General features: G+C 39.0%; 2 protein-coding genes across 2 annotated transcripts in view; one reads left to right on the top strand and one right to left on the bottom strand.

Annotated features, from left to right (window-relative positions):
- LOC116289100 (dynein axonemal heavy chain 6-like) overlaps positions 1-13,029 on the bottom strand; it is a 44,861-nt gene extending 31,832 nt beyond the window's left edge. The window contains 18 exon segments of the mRNA XM_089038861.1: positions 1-76; positions 364-444; positions 1,051-1,241; positions 1,607-1,839; positions 2,227-2,516; positions 3,000-3,218; positions 3,750-3,923; positions 4,464-4,586; positions 5,021-5,305; positions 6,090-6,262; positions 6,850-6,985; positions 7,936-8,159; positions 8,732-8,843; positions 9,200-9,530; positions 9,891-9,994; positions 10,408-10,905; positions 11,144-11,449; positions 12,561-13,029. The exon segment at positions 1-76 is cut by the window's left edge and continues 83 nt beyond it. Coding sequence (XP_088894987.1) covers positions 1-76; positions 364-444; positions 1,051-1,241; positions 1,607-1,839; positions 2,227-2,516; positions 3,000-3,218; positions 3,750-3,923; positions 4,464-4,586; positions 5,021-5,305; positions 6,090-6,262; positions 6,850-6,985; positions 7,936-8,159; positions 8,732-8,843; positions 9,200-9,530; positions 9,891-9,994; positions 10,408-10,905; positions 11,144-11,449; positions 12,561-12,839 — 3,835 coding nt within the window. The 5' untranslated portion in view covers positions 12,840-13,029.
- Positions 13,030-13,579: 550 nt separating this feature from the next.
- LOC116289105 (uncharacterized) lies at positions 13,580-21,926 on the top strand. The gene is made up of 7 exons (XM_031695993.2): positions 13,580-13,718; positions 13,980-14,247; positions 16,745-16,980; positions 18,015-18,111; positions 18,696-18,836; positions 20,605-20,739; positions 21,075-21,926. The coding sequence occupies exons 1-7, from the start codon at positions 13,669-13,671 to the stop codon at positions 21,186-21,188; spliced, it is 1,041 nt and encodes a 346-aa protein (XP_031551853.2). The 5' UTR covers positions 13,580-13,668; the 3' UTR covers positions 21,189-21,926.
- Positions 21,927-22,692: the final 766 nt, after the last annotated feature.

Genomic DNA, 22,692 nt, shown 5'->3' on the forward strand with positions numbered 1-22,692 from the left:
CGCGTGTGATTATCGCGATATCACGGGTAGCGTGCGCGCTCAGCGTGAAGTCCGTTTGATTCCAGAAATCCATAATCTAACAAAAAAATACAAGGTACAAGCTTAGTGAAGTTGATTTAGTGAAGTCACCTTCAAGGAAACGAATCCGATGCATCTTCTCTCTCCCTTCCTTCTTTCTTCCCTTCCTCCCATTCATTCTCTTTTTATTTCCTCCGTCCCAAATCTCACCCCAAAACTTCGTCTACTCTCCTAGCTCTGATACATGGCCAATCTTGCACACAAAGTTGTCTATTTACTTCAGATCAGAGCCTCCAAAGCCGTTGTGTATCAAATGTTCCTAAATTGTGATGGTACTAGCAATACCTTTTGTAACATGTGCTCAAGTGTAGCCTCGTTGCTGGCTTGTGTAGCGATTTCTGCGATCTTATCCTTGTGCTGGAAAACCTGTGCATAGAGACAATATCATTGATATAATCAACATTATATGACATTAAAGTCCGACTTGGTGGTTAAGCATTGAATGTGCAGAGGATTGCGCAAACTGCTCGATCGATACTGTGGAGTGCGCGATACGCGCGCAATCCTCTTTGCAACTGCACTGCTTATTATGAAAGCACATTTTCGAAAAGTTCGTGAAGCAATGCAAAGAAGGACGCCTCATTGGTGCAAAGTGTAGACGGACGCACACAATTTTCTCTTTTTTACAGCTTGGTTGTTGAATATAAAACCCTGCTACGCAATGTAACGATTATGGTAACAAAAACTGGACTTGTGGCAGTAAGGTACAGACAATTTCATTTGCATCTTAATCGCTATTCGGTCTTGCGACTCTAAACTTAAAGTGCACCTAACCCCTGATATAATACTTTCAGTATTGAATAGTTGAATGGTGAAATATTTCTTCATTTAAATGTTGCGTCTTTAAGTTACTTCATGTAGAATCAATACTGAAAGTATTATATCAGGCGGTTGCATAACAAGTTTAAAAAGCGAGGATATAGAGTACAACCTGTCTGACAATGACAAGAAAATTAGGTACTGTATCATTACCTTCAAACGTAACAGATTCCCTAAAGTAAAGGTTCTATCCCTGACCAATCTTTTCCCTATCGCTTCTTGAATAGCTTCCCAGTGACGCGTCCTTAAAGCAGGGTTACGTAAGCTAGTTATGACGGGCAAACCAAGCTTGAAGGTGGTAACCTTTTGCTTCAATCGAGGGACTACTTTGTTGTGGGGCACACCTGTCATAGCACAAATAGGCTGTTTTAGTCAAATACCGCTGTGTTCCTTGATCACAGATCACGATTTTTTGTAAGCCAGTAACTACTGGAGTTGTAAGAGCTTTGATGTTGTAACCCAGTAGTTACTGTAATTCTAAATGTATTTTTGTAAGCCAGTAACTACTGGAGTTGTAAAACCTTTGATGCTGTAACCCAGTAGTTACTGTGATTGTAAATGAATTTTTGTAAGCCAGTAACTACAACTGGAGTTGTAAAACCTTTGATGTTGTAACCCAGTAGTTACTGGGATTGTCATTTTCCAATCTAGATCCATTTTCCAATCATCTTACAATCCCCTAAACAACTGAAACAGCTGTGCATCCTACCTTTTTCCAACATAAAAATCGTCTCAATAAACCTCAAAACATCCTTCTGCACGGAGCTTATAGACAAAGACTCGAAAGCTGTCTGTTCCCATCGGTCAACCAACACCTCCCATTCCTGCGTTGCTTCCCATAGTAGCTTCCTCAAGGACAAATCCTTTTCCACCTCACTGACTTCTGTCTGTAAGGACAACGATGCGGCGCTACCAGCCGTTGATACACCAGGGATCGTTCCTCTACAAACAAACATATAGGTCTTTTAAGTTTTCAATTTTTTGCTCAGTTTTAGCGGGTAAAATGATCAATAGACATCTCTTTACTTTGGGTGTAATGTTTTCCCACTTCAGACCACGTGTCATTCAGACAAATAAATATACATGTAACTCAAAAAACATTTCAAGAGAATGACACGTGGTCGGAAATGGGAAAACATTCCACCCAAAGTAAAGAGGTCTATTGATCATTTTACCCGCTAAAACTGAGCAAAAAATTGAACTCTTAGACCCTTTTTTCTAAGAGTTTCGCCTTAACGACCACTGAAGACAGTTACAAGAATATTTGCTTTTCACTTAGAGGTCATTTTTATACAAATAACGTTAAGCGAGAAGTAAAACGATACTCACTCGACTAGTGCCTTCTTGTGGAAAGTCGAAGACATGGAGCTATTAAATCTCTCTTGATACGTGGCGTAGCTGCGTGCTTTCGTAGCGATGATTTCAAGTTCTTCTGCCAAGTATTTCAGCTTCTCTATGGTAACCTGCGGAATGTTTTCTGAGTCTAGAAGAGCTGGGGAACGCACTTTGTTTGCTGTGGTCCTCAAGTCGTGACGAACATGGGAGATTAATTCTTCTAGTGCCCGGTTGTAAAACTGAATGTTTTCGTCTCTCTTGGCCACGCAGTACAAGATGGTAGACTACAGCAAAACAAACACAACTATTATATAAACTATTAGATGGGACAATTAATTAATTAAGAGGGGAGGGGTGGGGACTGTGAAGTAGACATATCTAACATTATCTAGCATTAGGCCCCAATTTGCATTAACAGACCACGTGATCCTACATGTTCGTATTTTGAACGAGCTTTATAAGCTCTTGTTTAAATAGATTATGGGTTTATACCAGATTGTTCCTTTGGTTCAACCTGATCCATTTTTTTATGCAGATTTAAATAAATTCATTATTATTATTATTATTATTATTATTATGGATTGATTGATTGATTGATTGATTGATTGATTGACCCTCTTGTGTCTAGACGTTGTGTCAAGCAGAAATGGAGGCGTTGTTTCACGTCATAACATGTGAACGAGAAATGAAATCTTTTTAGCCCTCTCCTCATCTTCATCCGATGCAGAAAAAAAATAACTAGACTCCTTCCAGTAGGGCTATCTTACCTTGAGGTGATGGAAACTAGGCATAAGTGTCTGGTAAAGCGCATTTTCTTCAGCTTCAATAGGTATGTCAAAATTTTTCGCGATAGAGTACAAACGAATAACTACAACATATTCTCGCTCGAGCGATGCTATCTCAGATGACATACGGGACAAGAATATCAGATGGTCGACAAACTCTTCTACTGATGCAGGGGTTGCGTCTAGCTTCCTTGAGGCGTGCTGTGGGAAAGAAAGATGAATGGTTGAATGAATGGAAGGAAAGTGAATGGGAGGGAAGATGATGAAACTAAAAAGGAAATAAAATGAGTGAATGACAAGAGATGGGAAAAAATCTGAGTCCTATATGCGATTTGAAGACCGAAGAGATGAGGATAACTCTGAGAAAACGACTCCGTAATCAAGGACCACAGCGGTATAGACCTCTTACCTTGGGCGTAATGTTTCCCCATTTCAGACCATGTGTCATTCCCTAGAGTATCATCCTTTGTTTTATGGTTGCGCATGAGAAGACACATGAATAATGGATACGACTCAGACAAAGAATCTTATTCTCAAGATCACGTGTCATTCCCTAGAGTATCATTCTTTGTTTAATGGTTGCGCATGAGAAGACACTTGAATAATGGATACGATTCAGACAAAGAATCTTATTCTCAAGGGAATGACCAGTGGTTTGGGTAAACATTACGACCAAGGTAAAGAGATCTCTTGTACGAATTTGAAAATGGTCTTTAGGCTCAGCTGACTGACCTTGATGACGTGCAACAGAGCATCATTACGTTTGGCTGCAATAACAGGCAAGTGTTTGGCCACTGTAGTTAACACAAGCCGAGGATACGGCAGTACGCAATGTTGGAAGCCATCACTTTCCACGTGGAACAGCCCCACCCTTTTGAATAAAGTCATTTCATTCATTGATTGCACCTGAAATACCAAAACATTGGAAAACATAAGTGAAATATTTAGTTCACAAACTTTAAAAATGTTCTAAGGTTTGGATACTTGTTTGTTATTTTCCCGCCAATTTCCTGGGCATGCGTAGGAAGTCCCCAGGTAGCCCATCATATCTATCATGTTCAAATGTTCTAAGGTTTGGATACTTGTTTGTTATTTTCCCGCCAATTTCCTGGGCATGCGTAGGAAGTCCCCAGGTAGCCCATCATAACTAACATGTTCAAATGTTCTAAGGTTTTGATACTTGTTTGTTATTTTCCCGCCAATTTCCTGGGCATGCGTAGGAAGTCCCCAGGTAGCCCATCATATCTATCATGTTCAAATGTTCTAAGGTTTGGATACTTGTTCCTTATTTTCCCGCCAATTTCCTGGGCATGCGTAGGAAGTCCCCAGGTAGCCCATCATATCTATCATGTTCAAATGTTCTAAGGTTTGGATACTTGTTTCTTATTTTCCCGCCAATTTCCTGGGTGTGCGCTGTAAGTCCCCAGGTGACCCATCCTACCTAACCTGTTCAGTGTGTTGGCCTAACACAGCGTTAAACTCCTCGGCTTTCCATTCACGTTCCTTGAGGGATGCTTCAACGTTCACCTTCCTTGATCTATCGACCATTGTACAGAATTGTTCGAATTTCTGCAAGGACGAGATAAAGCAAAGAGAACAAGTGCCTTAGACAAGAACATAAAACACACATTACAGGCAAATGACACGCACATTATATGCATATTATAAGCAAAACGCATAGAAGTGGGACGCTAATCGCACGTACAGTATACGAATATCGCACGCACATATCATAAACAGATCACACACACATACCACGCTCGTCGCACGCACATTACATCAGTAACGCGCGTATATAGCTCACCACCCACACATTACACGGATTTAGCAAGCACATCAGAATCACATAGCACGCTTATCGCATGCACTTCACAAATATATCACAAGCAGATCACACGCATATAGCACGCTCATCACACGCAAACCACACACATCGTAAACAGATCACGCGCATATAGCACGCTTATCACCCGCACATTACTTACTTACGTTACTTTATTTACCTGGGCATAATTCAAGACGTTTTCAGAGTCTTTTCTAACAAACTCAACAATTTGTACAACATTGTTCTGATAGTCAGGGTCTTCACCGAACAGTAAATCAGTATCAGGCCATGGTATCTTACTGGCCTTTTCCTCCTCTTCCATATCACGTGACAAGGCAAACACCACGTCGCTCTTGGGAGGACTGCTAAAGACTGATAGTTCTTTGTCTCGCACCAGGCTTTGGAATGCTCCCACCGTGCGTTCAAAGCATTGGATCACACCAAGTACACCGTTTTCAATTTCCTGCAGAACAAAAAATTACAGCTTTTTTTAGAATAAAATAGAAATGGTACCGGTACTTACCGCTTGACGACTAGTGCAGTTTTCGTATGACTGTGAAAAGTTCACGGCACGAACACGGTCGTGACACGGCAAGGGATACGCCAGACCAATCACATTGCACGAGAATTACTCTCCATCCACTCAAATACCCGGAACACGGCATAAACACGGCGCGGACACGGTCACGCCAAGGTCACGGCAATGCCAGACCAATCACATTGCGCGTGAAAAAAATCAGCCAATTAAAATTCTAGAAAGCATCACAGTCACGGCACGTCACGCTAACGGCACTGAGCTTTTCACAGTCATACGAAAACTGCTCCATGACTTGTTTTACTATTATCATTTTAAGACGCCGCTCTAGGCGGTAAAACACTGTGACCCATACGAGTCTTCTTTTCTACCCTAAGATAAGTTTACGAAACGTTATCTCCTGGGCGCCTCCATGACCTTTGTGGGGGGTCGGCCGATGACTAGCGCTGCGACCACGCGATCAATATCTAATCGTGATTTACGAATTAATATCGACTCCAGGTTCAACACATCGTAACAACACATATTGATGATGAACAGGTGGTGAACATCGCTTTCGATTTTTAGAGGGAGGGACCTCGAGGCGCTTATCTGGTAGGTCCTTTGCTCAAAGAGTAAGGTTTCAGACCGATCTTAGGAGAAATTGGCTTAAAGTGTATGGGTGGGGTGGGGGGGGGGTGGGTAGTCTCCTCACTACCTGACTTATACTTACCTCTTGAGTAGGACTCATAGTAGTATATGACTTAGAGTGTTGTGATACTGATGAGCGATGTGATCTGGTCGTGACGGTGCTTCCTTGTTCTGTACTCGTGCTAACAGCATCATCATCAGTAGTATCACCATCACCAGGGACGTCTTGGAATGACACTGTCTTCTTTATAGTGTCTGAAAAGAAGAAGAGCTGCTATTATTAATTTTCCAAATCACAATACGTCATTTCATTAAGTTTTTCTTCACCAGTTAAAATTATTTATTTTTGTCTTCTTAACCTCAAGTTTTCCATTCGCTTTGGTTAATTATGAGAACCTTCAACCCTCTTCCTGCCTCAAGCGCGAGAAAATTTTTAGAAAATTGCGCAAACGTTATAGCAACATTATTATACGACATACTCAATTTCCGATACACGGTCTGTGAACCGGTTTAAAGCGAGTTTTTTTGCTGATGTCAGTGCGAGGAAATTTTCTCCTTTTAGTTCCTTTGTGCGGGCCACGTCAATGGTTTGAGCTCGTGACTTTCAAGTTTGCTTGTTTACAATAAGAAATGGTTGTTTTCAGGCACTCTTTCTCAGTTTTTTCGTGTCGTACAATAAATTAACTATTACACTGCTAGTTGTGTTTTACAGCCGGATAAATTTTACTCGTGAAGCCTACGGGGCTTGAAAAAATGCGGTCGCTTTGACTCTTAAAATCATCCGGGTATAATACACAACTACCAGTGTAATAACCTCTATATATAGTAATCACTTTATTTACCTTTTGGTAAGGTAACCGTATCACACGGCACATTCAATACGAGTGCAACTCGAAGCAGAGCTTGAGCCTTCAAGTCATCCGGCTCGAGACTGTCCAGGATGATATCTGTCTTCTTTAACAACAATTCTCTTTGTTCCTATCAATGAAAAAGTATCATGACCATGAAATAGCAGAAGCACAAACAAAATCATTATACCAGTATATGCACTGATCATCATCAACAGCACCATTAGCATCAGCAGCAAAAGTAAGAAAAACTAACAAAAAGGGACCCACTGTTTTTCTTTTTTTTCTTTTTCTTTTTTTTTTTTTTTTTTTTGAAAGTATGTTTTGAAGGACAACTGAATATGAGTTGTCACTAGTTGGCTTTCTTGTAGAAGATTTTTAAATTATTTTTATGTAAACATGTAAACATGAGAGTGTGAAGAGTATTCATACACACTTGATGTACTGAAAATATAGCACTTCGCATAATTGTCCGGCAAACGGCATGGTCGTGGTACGAAAACTACTAACTCAATAATTGAATACTTATTTGCGCATGTTCCATATGGAGATATTTACATGCGCATTACAGAATATTACGCTAAAAATAACTTCATCACATCCTGGGAATCAATCACAGCGCGCGAGATCACTGCTGATCCAATCAAAATGCTCGCACACAACACCGTTACGGTCACAGTAACAAGTACACGTTTTTAGCGTTATTTTTTCACAGTCATACGAAATTTACCATAAACAGAAAATTCGTAAGACTCTCGGTACTTCCCGTTTGGATCCCTCGGGACGGGTCATTTCATACTTTACAAATAACACAGCTTTTTGCGTGCCCCGTTCAGCAATAAAGCACTTAGAAAGCGCCGCAAGTACTCAAGAAAACGGGAAAAATCTGTTTCATCAGTTTTATTATATAGTTTCTAATTTTATTTCGGTATTGAATGTATTTACGCAAAAAGAGAGGCGGCCGAAGATTCTAGCAGCACTTTGCGAGCGGATGGCGTCAGCACTGTGCTCTGTGCCGTTCACTATTAAAGCACAGTTTTCGGCCAATCACTGCGCACGTATTATCTTAATAATACATACCTCTTCCGTAGTTTCCATGAGACTCAAATACACAATGTCCCCACAAGTACACGATGATTTGACCTGAGCTGCTAGAGTACGTAGCCCGACCAGAACTAATCGACGAAGGAGTTCCATCAGCAAGAAATCAACCAGACGTATAAAACACGTTATACGACGCAGTATGGTTCTCCATTGTGACATCTGAGTAAAGCTGGGCTTGCCGTCTTTTCCTGTCTCTTTATCTGAAGAAGAAAAACACATTTAAAATATTTCAACTATTTTATTAACACCCTTCCCATGGACGAAACAATAAACTAGTTTTTTATTGAAATTTCATTTAGGCGCGAGAACAATTTTCTCTGCAACTTTCTCGCAACGGCGTTGCTAGACTTACCTTCAAGTCGACCTTTCTTGTGTACCGAGGATTTTTTTTTTCTTTTTTTTTTTTTTTTTGCGAACGAGCGACGTCGTACCCGAGTCAAGATACACAAATGGCGGCGAAAATTGTGGAAATCCATTACAACAAAAGTTACTAGAGTGTTTACACGGTGCAACGGAGTCTCAATCTTTGCCAAAAAGAGAAACGAATTCTACTATTCGCAACAATGTCTGTAATTGCAGCGGCAACCTTAGTCTCCCTCGCATCCGTTTTTAGTGTCGGTCGTCACCGACACTAAAAACGGATGCGAGGGAGACTACGGCAACCTCAGCGAAATCCGAAAAAATGTTGCAAGACAAGCGAGCTATCACTTTTCATAAACATTTTAACTTTGACAGAGAACAAAGCAAGAGAACGCGCACACAACACACATACCTTTAGGTTGGTCCTTTATTTCTTTCAGAGTCTTGATGACGTTGCGTTCTTGGACGGCTTGAGCTCGTTCTGGGTGAATCCAGTCTGCAAGACCTTCCATTTCTGCAACTTTCTGTCGACATAAAAATCAAAACGATTTCAATACTAAAATTATGAAAAAGGGTGCGAAATGTTCTTATCATTGGATTAACTTATAATGGATGTCATTCGATGATTTTTCTCCAAGTTTTCCAGTTTTCCTTCCTACACAAAATCCAACGCTAAATTCCGATTCACTCTATCTGTGAGTTAGCCATGCCCTGCCTTAGATCGGCCCAGAGGTTGTTTCAGGGTTCTATCTGTGAGTTAGCCATGCCCTGACTTAGATCGGCCCGGAGGTTTTTGAGGCTTTCTTTAAAAAAATGAGGTATATGCATGGTTTTGAATAAAAAAACAAGGCAAATAAATAAGAGCTTGCTTGATACGAACCTCACAGACATGTTTCACAATTCCCACTACATTTTTCCTTAGCGCCAACAGTTTCTCCCTTGCTTTATCCATATGTTCCTCCTGTGTCTTGCAAAACTCCTCCAATGTGTATGTTACCGCAGGTTGTACACATAGTAAAGAGATAGCATCATCACCTGTTCCTATCCCTGTCAAGCTACTGGATGCCTTCTCACACAACTCTCTCACATCAAGAATGCCCTTCTGGATAATTTCATTGTTGGTGAACAGAACTTTTCCAACCTCGAGTTTGCTTCCTTTGTTCTTCGTGAATCGGACATTCACCTTCCAGCAGGTGAAGCCTTTCCACATCCTACAATAGACAGAAAGGAAATACAACGATGAGAAAGTGGATAAGAAGACGAAAGAAAAATGAAGAAGCAAGAACAAGAGTCGGACTAAAAAGAGAAAGAAAAGGGAGAAGTACGAAGGACAAGAATGAAGTAGAGAATGTTCAAACTAAACATATGATATTTTACATCAATATTCAAAATTGTGCAACCTACAGCTGTACATGGCTCCAGACATCTTTAGTTTTGGCTTGGGTCGGTCAAAGTTAGCACAGATTGTATCAAAAGAAGCCAAAACTCCAGTGTTTGGAGTCGTTTAGGTTACATAATTATTTGGAAATGGGTGTAAAATGCTCAAGAACATAGCACAAAAAAGTGCAAACCTGAATTGTCTAAAAGTTGGTATATCTTTGATCCTGCTGAAGATTCGTCTTTCATACAGCCATCTTTCCATTAGAGTCAATTCTGTGCTCTGACCATTACTCACCTGAAAAAGTGCAAATAAAAAAAAAACTTATATCTGTATGTTTCGAGCATTTGCAGAAGAGAGGGGAGGGGAGAGAGAGAACATTGTTCCAAATTTTTAATCCCTTCAAGGTCGTGAACTGCGGAGAGTCGTGGGGACCACGTGAACATTTTACAAATTACTAAGCTATTAATGGAAGTTTAAATGTGAGAAATGTTTTGCTCAGTTACAATGTACTCGAGCATTCTCTGATCGTTTACCCTTAAAAACCCTGCAATACTTCTTAATGGAAAGAATAAAACATTTTGGAATCCCAAACACTATGTGAAAACCCATCAAAATTACCCTTGTACTGCCCATAATTCTTGTTAGAGGGAGATATACCCAATAGCTATTGATGGACCTAAATGGCTATTAATGTCCCCTACTCTTACCTGAGTGACAGCAGAAGAAGTAACAGTAAAATACATGGGGTGAGCCTTGGCCTCTGATGATGTTACACACTCAAGGTCATAAGGATTGTATCTAGCGGCCCTCACACCTCTATTCTTAGGTAGACAATAAAGAAATCTTCCATCGTCTTCCTTTATGTACAATCTAAGAAGGTTGTTTTCATCATTGTCGATATCTATGCCACTAGCTATTGCATCAAGGTCTGTACTCATGTTCAGTCTATGGCGTAGTTTCTTGATTACATCCATGATGTCAAGACCAAGAAAGCTATCATCATCTGGAAGCCCCAAATGCTTAGGTGGTGCTGGTTTATAGTACTTCAAATCCTTTTCTGGCTTTAACACACTTGTTTGTGATAAGAATGATGATGATGATGATAATGAGTTATGTGATCCTGGTCTACTGTTCTTGATGTGAACAGAGAATTCGGACAAAATATCTATATCTTTAGTTGTGTTCAGTGAAGACAATGACGGAGCCTGCAATACAAGCATCATTTAGGCAAAACTTAAAGGTTTATTTTGGGAAAAAATGATAAAAAGTTCCATTTCCTTGGAAAGCATCATCATTCACACATACTCCTAGCTTCAATGATTTGCTTCCAAGCTACTGTAAAATGGTCAATCTTGAGGGATGCATCATGCAACAGTGTTGCATTGCATCTTCCTACAGCTGGGCCCTGTAGCATATGAAACAAACACAAAAATCATACAGTACCTTTTCCTCCTGTTGCATTTCAACCATTTCCTGCGTTGCTCCTGGGATTAGTCCAGCATCTGCAGTCCCTAAATCCTCCCTATCTACTGGCCCCTTGTTATCTAGTACCTCTGGTCTCTTTTTCTTGATAGGAGGCACCACCATGTGGTGTCCCATTTCCATCTTCATGGATTCTTTACCAGGAGATGATTGCAATGCTCCAGCTTTTTTTGCTTGGATTCTCTTAAAGTCCCTCCTGTACATTGTGGTTCTAAAAGCCCCCATGCTTGGTCTTGGTGCCCCAGTAGGGGGAGGGTGGGGAGTAACCTATAGAATAAATCAGACACAAATAATAAACATACTGATATTACTTTACAACAATTATAAGCTTAATTTAAATTTGTTCAAATATTGTGGTACATGGTGTGGTGATGCACCACCACTACCTAATTAACTTAACCACTAATGTTAGCCAATCAAAGAGCATAAAAAGTTGTTTATACAAATCCAAATGTTTAAGAAAAGGTAGGTTGCCATAGTAACACATATCGGCAAGTGTAAGAAATCTGTTTATAACCATGTTTTGTAGGCTCAAAATACTGTTTCCTTCAGGTGTGATTACACAGAGCAATTTTCTCTGCAACTAGTCTCCCAACAGCATTGTGACACAAGTTGCAAGAGTGTTTACACAGTACAATTAATGGAGATGCAATCACTGCCAAAAGTAGAGGCCAATTCTACTTTCCACAAATATTGCTGCAACTTGTCTTGCAACATTTTTTCACATTGCGATGTAGGTTACACACTGCAGTGCTCCATGAAAAATTGCTCTGTGTAATCGCACGATTAGGCTAGACCAACGTTCACTAAAAATTTGATTGCACAAATGTATATACTGTTTACAGTAGTGTACATGTACTTTAGACCAACATTAAAATCGTGGCATTTGAAATATACCATAAGTTGTAACACATGTTACTTTTTTCACTTGTAAATTATTCATTTTTAAAACTTAAAAAAAACTTTTTGAATGAATTACTTTCAGAAGCTCTAGGGCCAAAAATAGAAAGTTAAGTTAAATGCAATTACAAGCATCTGGTTTTGTTTATTTGTTTCCTCCAAAAATAATATACTTGAGTTTTTACGTCAATAAATAATAACTAACCTCCTATGTGAATGGTACTGATATAATTTTTTTTCAAGAAGATCAACACTATAAAATACTCTAAGAATTCCTGAAGATTTTGCTTAATATATTAAACTAAATCATTGGTGGCAGTTTTCTTGTATATTTAAGTTCGTAAAAAATCTTGTTTCCAAGAAAAAGTTCTTAGTACGATATGGATAATTTTAACTAAAGAAATCAAATTTGAAAGTCAAAAATCAGTTGACTGCGTTCAGCCATCTTGTTGCCATAGAGCTGGAAACGCATACTCACATTGCCACCAGAAGGACGCAAAATAGCTCTAAAAACCTCTGAATTCTCTGGTCTATCGTACAGCCGAGACTTTAAAGACTCAATGACTTCTTCCCCATTAGAACTGTCTATATGAATCCTCTTATTTGGTGTTATTAAATCCCGTTTTGGATATTTTTTTTGACGGCTTTCAAGTCTACTCGCAGGGGAACGACCACAGTCCAACAAAGTCATGGAATTGTGAGGAACAATTGGATTCTCTTCGTCGCCGTCACCATCCATGGCTCTTCGTTTATCCATACTCCATTATTGATCCTTTCACTGTTATTTAAATGTAAAAAACTAGAGATTTTTTTGCCGTTTTTTCAGGCCGGGAAGGATTCTGTTTACGTTTACCAAGTGCATAGCGAGCGGACCATCAATAATACGAATGCTCTGATTGGTTCATTTTTATCCAGGCCGCCATTACAATATAAAATATAACGGAGTTTCTGATTGACTAATTCTTTAGAATAGAATCGCGTATGTATTTTTCTCTTTTCTTTCTTTCTTTCTTTCTTTTTTTTCTTCTTTTTTTCCAAAGTAATTTTTTCATTTTTAGATCCTTTTGTTCTTGAAAATGATGACTTTTAAAAATAAACACTCTTATAAAAAGAAACAGGAAAAAGTGGCTATATCACAAGTCCATATTTATTTTTACATGCGTAAAGTCATGCAATCTTGAAAGTATTTTGGTCAACTCAGCACTATACCTAAAACAAAAACAAAAAACTAGCAGTTATTATCTTAGCATGTAAATTAGCTTTCGATTTGATTCGATTCTGAGAAAAAACAATATTTCGAAAATGAAAGTGAAGCTATACATTTTTCATTAACTTTATTTTTTTACTACTACGAAGACCGTAAAGGGGTGTTCATGGATTTTATTTTTCGTCCTTATTGAATAAGTTTTTGACATCCTGTTACATTCTGAATAAGTGCTGTATCATATGGGGAAACCCAAGGAAAAAAATACCTATTAATATTTTTGGATTATTTACGCGGCAAATGAAGCTCATCAGTGATTATACTTAAACCGGGGATTCCCCTAGCTCTTGTGGCGCATTTCAAATGACCTCATCATTCTTCGATGCATGTAGAACTCGGCAGTCAACAAAGATATCCATGTAACTCCTCAAGGTAAAACCATTGGTTATTTTAACTTATCCTTAGCTTTTTCCAGAACAATTTGTTTGTTTACTTAATGAATTTCGTTTCTTGGGAGTTTGTTTCAAGGTGAAAGCATTTAAGTGCATAATATTCGCTTCATCTGAACAACAAAATATAGAAGGCTATTGCTCGAATGAGCTATTTGATTAATCAGCATTTTACAAAGACAGAACAAGTATAGTCATGTTCCTTGATATAATTTGAATATGTATTACCTATTTTTTGGTTCAGAATTCGCGATATGAACGACCATGAACATGAATTTTTGGAAGACGACAAAACCCCATCGACTATTGAAGAACTCAAGCGAAGGAAAGCCCAGCTTGAAAATGAAAATTCTGATCTCTCTATGAAGTTTCAGGAGGGTCAAAGACTTAAAACAAAACTCCAAGAAAGTCGAAAAGATGGTAAGAAGCTAGTTCATAATCGAGAAAAGCTGAAAAATCTTAAAAGCGAGCGTCAGGAAACTTCCCACAACGTGGTAGGCGGATATCAAAAGGTACCACCAGCAAGTTATCATTTTTTATTTTATTTAGATATTTATATTTTTATGCTTGTTTGCCTTGCTGCTTGGAAGGTTGGTTACTATTTCCTTAAACTTAGAAGTTTTTATTAAGATCATGAGAGATGGACTAAAGGTCTTTTTGAAATATCACTCCTCTAATAGAAGTACGACAGCTGAACTGCTTTGTTACGTGACACTCTCGCCCTCTTTTGTGACTTACTAATACAGGACAAAGTCACGACATGCAGAAACCTAATGCTAAAAGTATTCATATTGCCTCACTCTATTTATATACATGCTATAACTAGTTTGAACCCAATATCGATCTGCAAGTTTCTACCCGCCAACATTTGTCATTAAAGCGGTTCCATTTTAGGTCTGATAGTAGCACAGTACTTTACCAGCTGTCTTCATAAAGGATAGAAGAGATCAGAAAGAAAGCCTTATACGGCCACATGTAAAGTTTTCTAGAGTTTTACCGACATACCGACAATAGAAGCTGAAGCTGATGTCCTAATTGGATGCCAAAAATGCTCATGCCAAAAAATGAATGTTCCAGAACACTCTGATATAGAGCCAAAATTCCCTCCTTGTACGTTTAATTTAACGAATTCTGCCCGAAATGGCCTGAATTAACTTCGGATTTATCATCGATGTTTTAGGTATTGTTTTCCTATATCAGTTTCGATGGAAATATATAGTTAAGGCCCTCGCTTGCAAAAACGTGTGCTTCGTTTGGTACCACGTACCGTACCCGCGCCCGGGCATGATGGACACGAGTCGGTCTTGCAATTGGGTCGCGTTTTGAAGTGTTTATGCTAGAAAAGTCGCGTTTTTCAAAAGTTTGAAATTTCATTTTCATTTTTTAAGCGGAAAATAAAGCGCCATAATGATCACTGAAACTTTATTCCTTGGTCATCTTTTACGCTGTCTTATAAGCTTTCATACTTTCGAAAGAATTTATAAACTATCTAAAAATTGGTCACAAGTTTATGTTACAAGATTATTGGGAATTTAGTTCATAAATCTAAGGTTAGCCTAACACCGTCCTAATACGTTCGCGGACCTACGAAAATGTAACATTCTATATTCGAGCAGTTTTTACTGCGTTGGTGTTTCTGAATAAAACAGTAGCAACTCGTAGATAAATTGGATCACCGTAAAAAGCTTTGTGAAAAAGTAGATTACAAAAGTAGATTAAAAACTAGTGAGAATTTATTGTTAACTTTCAGTTTCAAGTTTCTAAAAGTTTTCGGATAAGTTTATGATCAAGTCAAGGGTTTTCGGGGGATTTCTGTTTTTTAAATACCAATCATGAGGAAGTAGATTCAAAGTGACGTTGGCCGTTTATTTCCGCGTGGTAACCGCCGCTTTTGACATAGGTCAACAAAAGCTAAGATCTCTATGTTGACTTGAAATGTTCTCGGCAACAATGAGCTGGATTATTTTCAATCATTGAAAAATCTAACTACAGTTTTTATAACTCCTTGTGTTACGGAAGAGCTTCTTTCTCCCGCGTGAGTAATCTGCCAATGTGCTGCAGAGTTGAACAGTGTTGTCTCTGAGTTGTCGATTCAGTCCTCTGTACTTTCGAGAATTTTTACCATCTTCTGCTGGTTTGCGCTCGCTGTTTAAAATAAAAAGTGCTGCAACACCCCCCTTCCTCCCCCCCTCCCCCCCCCCCTCCCCCCCAGGCGGGACACCAGGGTAAAAGTATCGGGTATGCTCGTCGTATCTCTTAGGGGTGAAAATCAGCGGTTTGATATCTTTTAGGGTGTTAAAAAAATTACAACATATCTTGGTATCTTTTATTAAGGTATCTCCGAGGGGTTAAAAATCGTCCAATCACGCCCTTTTTAAAAGAATTCCGGTATCTTTTAGGGGTATTTTTGAAATTTTCCGCCGACGAGCATACCGGATACTTTTACAACGGAGTCCCCTCCCCCCCCCTCCCCCCGGGTGCAACGATTGCCTTTCACCTCTGGGGTCTAGAGCTAGATTCCTGGACGTCTTGCAGCATCATAAAAGAGTGAAAGTGTGTTAGCTCTCTTGAATTCTTCATTTGAGGGTTTGTTTCCGTAATTACAATAATAATAATAATAATACAACACACGCCTACATTGGCGTATGCAGTACTTAACATCACTCGTGCCCCTGTCATCATGGCCATAATAGGGCAGCGCACTGATTCTAAACATAGCTTAAAGATTCGGACAAACATTGCATTCTGTTTAACCGCTACGAGGATTATACGCGAACCGATTTTATTATTTTTACTTAAAGTTACAATAATGACCCATGTAAACTAAGATCAACTGCGATCGGCTGTGAAAATTATCTGCTGAAAGTAAACTTGTAAGTTTGTTTGTCCGAATTTCGCCTTTGTCTTCGGTTTTTGTTTTTTTTGGTTGTTTTTTTTTGTTGTTGTTGTTGTTTTTGACGTCACGGTTGCGCTGCGCTATTCGTTCTTATGAGTTTGATTTACCAACAGAAAGTCGAAGATGAGAGTGAAGCTACCGCGAGAGACGAACCACCAACGGACACGGCCTACAAAGAAGAACACCATTCTATCACTGCACCCCTGATAACAGAAATACACGCTTTGAAACTGGAGAACTCTATGCTAGTAAAGGGAAAAAGGAAAGTCGAAGAACAGAGAGATTCTGTGGTGCAGGAACTTGCTGCGTTGAATACAAAGCACGATAAGCTTCTTGGTGTTTGTAACAGGTTAGTTAGCATACCATGGTACGCAAACTTAATACACCCATTTTCATGAGTACGTGACCACAACCCAGGACGTCTTTGTTTTTGCCTTCCGTCAATAGTCCCCTTCACAGTTCCCTGCGCCATCTTGAAAGGTAGCCGTGCCTGTGCATCGACGCGATACGAACGGTGAGCTTGCAATGATAGAGACCTTTTTTAACACCTTGAACAATTATTCACATGTCTCTATCATTGCAAGCTCACCGTTCGTCTCGCTTCGATGCAAAGGCACGGCTATCTTTCAAGATGGCGCAGGGAACTGTGAAGGGGACTATTAGAAAAATACTACCAGGTGATTTCTTTTTCTCAGCCAGAACGAATTAGCCAATCAGCAAACATTTTGTTCGTAGCTCACTGTTTCCTAGTTCCAGGTTTACAGCTCCATGAACAACCACTTCTACTCGAAAATAAAGAAATAAAACTCATCATTGGAAAGATTCTCCAAATATCTTTTAGAAATAGAATAAATTTCGTCGTTGTTGGTGGAAATTATTTCATTTTGACGAGAGAAAATAAATAATACTTGCTGATTATCGCTGTGACGAACAATGCATTGCGTGCCTCGATTCCAAATCACCCTGGCCTAATTCAGCCCGTTGGAAATTTGATTAACAGAAGCGAAAAACTAAGGCAACTTGTATTATAGCATAATGATGATGATCTATAGGTAAATTATTGCTTATCCAATCAGAATGCTTGGGTTCGGCATCGTCGATCGCGGAAGGATACGTCCGTAATGCACGTTTCTATGGTCATCAACATTTGCATCGCGCATGATACAGCGCGCCATTCCGAGGCAGAAGAAAAGACTTGGTCGAATTAGCATTGAAGTAAATTGTGTGACTATCTTAGGGACAAAAGAGACGCCATCATAGAAATATGTTCCCTAAAACAGGCCCACGATGCTCTGCAATTCTAACTTGAATGAAATTCTTCTTATGTGGAGTCCATTTTTATTTATAATCAATTCAAAAATATATTCGATTTTGTTGTTGTAGACTAGAGTCCGAAATTCACCGTCTAAGTTCTTTGGTTGTAAAGTCTAAAAGTCAGACATCAGAGCAGGAAGAAGGCATCGAAATTCTGAAAGAACAAGTGAGTTTAACTCCCCTGTAGCTCTCTCTCTCTCTTTTTTACTTCTCTGGGTTTTGAAAAAGTAAAATTGGGAAGCACGGGTAGCGTAATGGTGAGAGCACTCGCCTCTCATTAACGTGACTCGGGTTCAGTCCTGCCAGGCTCGTTGTCGTATGAGTAGAGTTGTTTGTTGGTTCTCTCCTGTGCTTTGAGGGGTTTTCCGTGTTCATCGGTTTTCCTACCTCCGCAAAAATCAACTTCTGAATTTCAAATTGAATTTCAGTGGATGAAGAGCCACTCTGTGGAAATGCCACTGCTAAATATTATTTATCACGTCTATTCCATTACCTAACATAAATCATACGAAATTCCCCAGTCCCTAGTGATGAGCCTTGGGGAAGGTTTCATGATGATGTATGCTTGTAATAAGGAGCTTTGATAGTCTGGGGGGGAGGGGGGGGGTAGAGGGCGCACCTTCGAGCGTTTTATACATGAGCCCTTGGCTCGGGTGATTTTTGGCCAACCACTCCCAACATGCTCAAAGTAAAATAAACTGACTACCCCTACCTTGTTTTAACAATTCAATTTCTTTATCTCCTTCTCAGCTTCGATGTTACCAGGAAGACATAAAGAGCCTACAAGGTGAACTACAATCCACTAAGCGCTCCAACGAACAAATGAAAACGGAACTCAACGAAGCACGCTTGGTCATCCGGGACATGAGAAGGCAACCCCCTAACGTTCAGGTATAGCCTCGTAACCATAGTTACTCTTACTATTCTCTCGCATGCGTAAGCATGAATTCACTGCACTTTTTTGGGAAACGCCGTTTCTTTAAGCCCCGTTTACAGGCATCCCAGACCTCCTATATATCCTATATTTCCTATAATTTGTATAAGATCCTATAAAGAGCCTATATTTAAAGAAAACCTCCTATATTTCCTATAAATAGGACGAGTGCTGAGTGATATATTTAGATTTTACACTGTTTAGCATATTTGGCGAAGGTAATAAAATGGTGCTCCCTTTTTTTTTTCTTTCTTTTTTTTTGGTTGGCTTTTTGGTTCTGCAAATCATTGCCGCTTACCGCGCCACTGAAAAGCTATTTTAGCTTCTATAAAGTGCATATATTATTGGGAAAAAATCCTATTTTCCTATATCTAGATCTGGTTTTTAATCCATTACCAGACTATCTTCTAAAAAGGTTACAAAAAATTCAATTCTCGTCTGCGAGTTTTGTCACTGGAAAATACGTGAACTCTGTGGAATCAGTCCTAAAGCTTGGATGGTTACCAATGCGTGAACGTAGAGATTATAACTTGCTGAAAGTCATCTATAAAGCCATTAACTCAGAGCACTGGCCTAACTACGTTGCACTAGAAGTTCGTAAACCATCAAGAACTTTACGTCAAAGTTCCACCTTGAATTTGGTCAGACCTTTGGAAAAGGGAACTTTTCAAGATATCGCTTCAGAACTGTTCAATAATTTGCCAAATAATATAAAAGACATTTCTAGTTATAGTTTATTTTGTTCTAAAGTGAAAGCAGAGCTAAAGAAGCGATATGACATTACTTGATTTTTATTAATTAATTTATCTTTCACCTGATTGATGGATATTGGTGCTGCGCTGCTGTACCCTGGGCAATTATTGGGTCGTGGCATTTGGGACAGTTTTCTCTTTGTCTGTTGCCCCGAATATCTCGACCTGGGGTGGTTGCTTGGGGGTGGTGGGCGTAGCCTCAGTATCTTCAGTTTTTGTCCTTTTTATTTATGTATAATAATTGTCTAGCTTAGAATAATCCAATAGTAATTATGTCAATCTTATTTCTTATTATGTCTAATTTATTTTATAGCTTCATAGTTTATCGTAAATTTATCTTGTGTGTATGTTATTGTAAATTGCAGCAAAAATCGCCGCAAAAATCGCTAGTGTAAACGGGGCTTTACGGTAGCACTGTTTCAAGGCTATGTTTTTTGTGCATTTGCGAGGTCTTTTGAAATCTCGTGAGAATCCCTCGATGTAGATGTGGCAGAGTCTCCTTTTGACGTTGACACCGAAACCGTTTATAAAAGGATTAGCTAAGATTGGGCTTGGGATACAAGGAAGTTTCTGAGCAACCGCCACGCATGCTCAAATAAAATTCTACAGGACTTTTGTAGCCTGCATTCAGCCGGTTTTATTTCTCTCGACATTATTTCGAGCTATCTATTATTACTTCTGCTATCTCCCTTCTTTCTCTCGCTCGGGGTGAAAAGGGTGAAGGGAGACTCTGCCGACCAGGATAATGTGCAGTAAGTGAGCGCGCTGAAATTAGTGGCTACCGTCTTTAAGTGCTTTGTGTTCGACAAGGCTAAGGCTCGGGTCAAACGTCGAACTTCACATGGGCCGAACCTAATTAAAACAATAGATATTAAGGCGGTCTTCGTTGATGTCATTAGGTTCGGCTAATGTGAAGATAAGCCTTATATACTGACTAATGCTCAGCACGACATCTTTGGTGTATATGATTCAGGTATATCCAGCAGCAGCGATGGTTGAGCCAGTCTACAGGACATATGATGAGAGAGGATACCGTTACGGAAGAGAACCCTTGGGATATGCTATGATGAGGACTTATTCTGGTGAATGCTTGATGCCCATGCGTGATGTAAGTGATGGCTAGCTTGACTAAGGAGCGTTTTCACATGACGTTAGAGCGGTCATGTTGGTGTACCAAAACAATACATTTTCTATCCTCGGGGAATTGAACTCCACTTTTATGCAAAAACTGTGCAGAACGTTTCTATTGTTTGGTACGCCGATTTGCCTGCTTGCCTGCTTGCCTGCTTGCCTGCTTGCCTGCTTGCCTGCTTGCCTGCTTGCCTGCTTGCCTGCTTGCCTGCTTGCCTGCTTGCCTGCTTGCCTGCCTCTGTGAGTGTTTGTTCTATGTTTTAAAAATACTTTGATTGCTCACCATTCACCTCATTAAATGTTGTAACACAGGCAAACCTTCGCCGTGGTACTCCAAGCAAGAAAGCATTCCTCACGCCTGACGAAACGGCCGTGGTAGACAATGAAGTTGTGGACCACTCCCTGGCATCTTCAAAAAGCATTTAAGCGCAAAGAAAAACCATGCCGACCGCATGTGCCTTTTTTTTCATTGAGAAAATTATCCAATTTTTGTAGTTTACGCCAGAATTCGGCTTTTTTCTCGACGTACGAGTGGCTTCGCTGGGAATTGTATTGAAATCAGCAGTATAACACTTGCAAGTTTTCACGAAAAGCTTTAGCTTCGCAAAAACGTTTATTGTATCTTGCTTGCATATATCCTTTCATTTCGTTAAGCGTTGTATCCTGGAACATTTACTCCTGCAAGCTGGCTAATTTTCAATTTTGTTTACGATTTGCAAGGTAAAACCCTTTATATCAAGCTAATAGTAATTTTAATTTAAATAAATAATAAATAAAGAATAGTTTAAAAAGATAAATCAATTTAACAGGAGTTTAGCTGCCCACATTGATTTAACTAGGTTAAATATCTAAGATAAGCTAATTTACGTGATTTTTGCGTTTTGTTTTTATTGCAACAAAAATGACTGACTAACACAGCAAATTTGACAAGACACGCGAGAAAGAGCTTCAGCAAGGAAGCAGATTGACTTTGAACTTCAAGACTATAAAATCTGCATCAAACCGAATCTGGCGTTTAACATTGGGTCGTAAAAACATTAACCACATTTACAAAAAGAGTCATCTACATTAATTTCGACTGACTAAGAGTTATAAAGCGAGTAACAGTTAGTTTAGCTACTGCAAAAATAATAAATAAATAAAAAAATGATATTGAACATTTTACACTTTCTGATCTGATTTTGTCTAGTCCAATTGGATTATTTGGTAATGATTCATAAGGACCTCAAAGATTCCAGTATCAAGCAGCCAGCATGTCTATAGTTCTTTCCAATCAACTCAAGATATCTGTATTAGTGTGTTTTCTTATCGTTTCTATTCAACAACTAGCGCCGCTAAAATGAAAACCCTCTTGAGATTTCAGCTGTTGGTGCTGTTGGTGAAACGGTCGTGATCCTCTCAATGAAGATATAAGTTTGCGACTAATGACGTGGACAAGTATAAATAGGAATAACGGTCTAAAAATTGTAGCATGGTTATAATTATGTTATTATCAAAAGCGTTGAAATGGGGATTGTTTCGAGTCAAAGTTGATATACATATATATACTTTTTATATACTTTTATATACTTTTTTATATACTTATCAAATCTAGACCGAATGGCAAGAATGGAATTCTATTTTTTCTCGTGTAAATTTGACAAGTTCACTTGCTTTTCTTTCTTCTACTTTTCTTTTTCTTTTGACCTTAATATTTGCTCATTAAAAAGCAACTGTTAACCAAAGTAAACGTGTAGTGAGCCATATATAAATGTGATGATTCCGTGTTGATCATTTATCACTTCCTTTAATTCACTCAACAAATTACTGTCAAAAAATAATAACAGGATTTTCAAGAAAATTTATTAACAACAAATTTTATATTACAAGTTCGAGTGTTATAGGAAATATGAGAGTAAACACAAAAGAAGTCCTTACAGTGGCATGCAGA

Source organism: Actinia tenebrosa, unplaced genomic scaffold (assembly GCF_029948245.1).
Source record: "Actinia tenebrosa isolate PJP-AT-01 unplaced genomic scaffold, QUT_ActTen_1.0 PGA_scaffold6__47_contigs__length_16458017, whole genome shotgun sequence".
NCBI lineage: Eukaryota > Metazoa > Cnidaria > Anthozoa > Actiniaria > Actiniidae > Actinia > Actinia tenebrosa.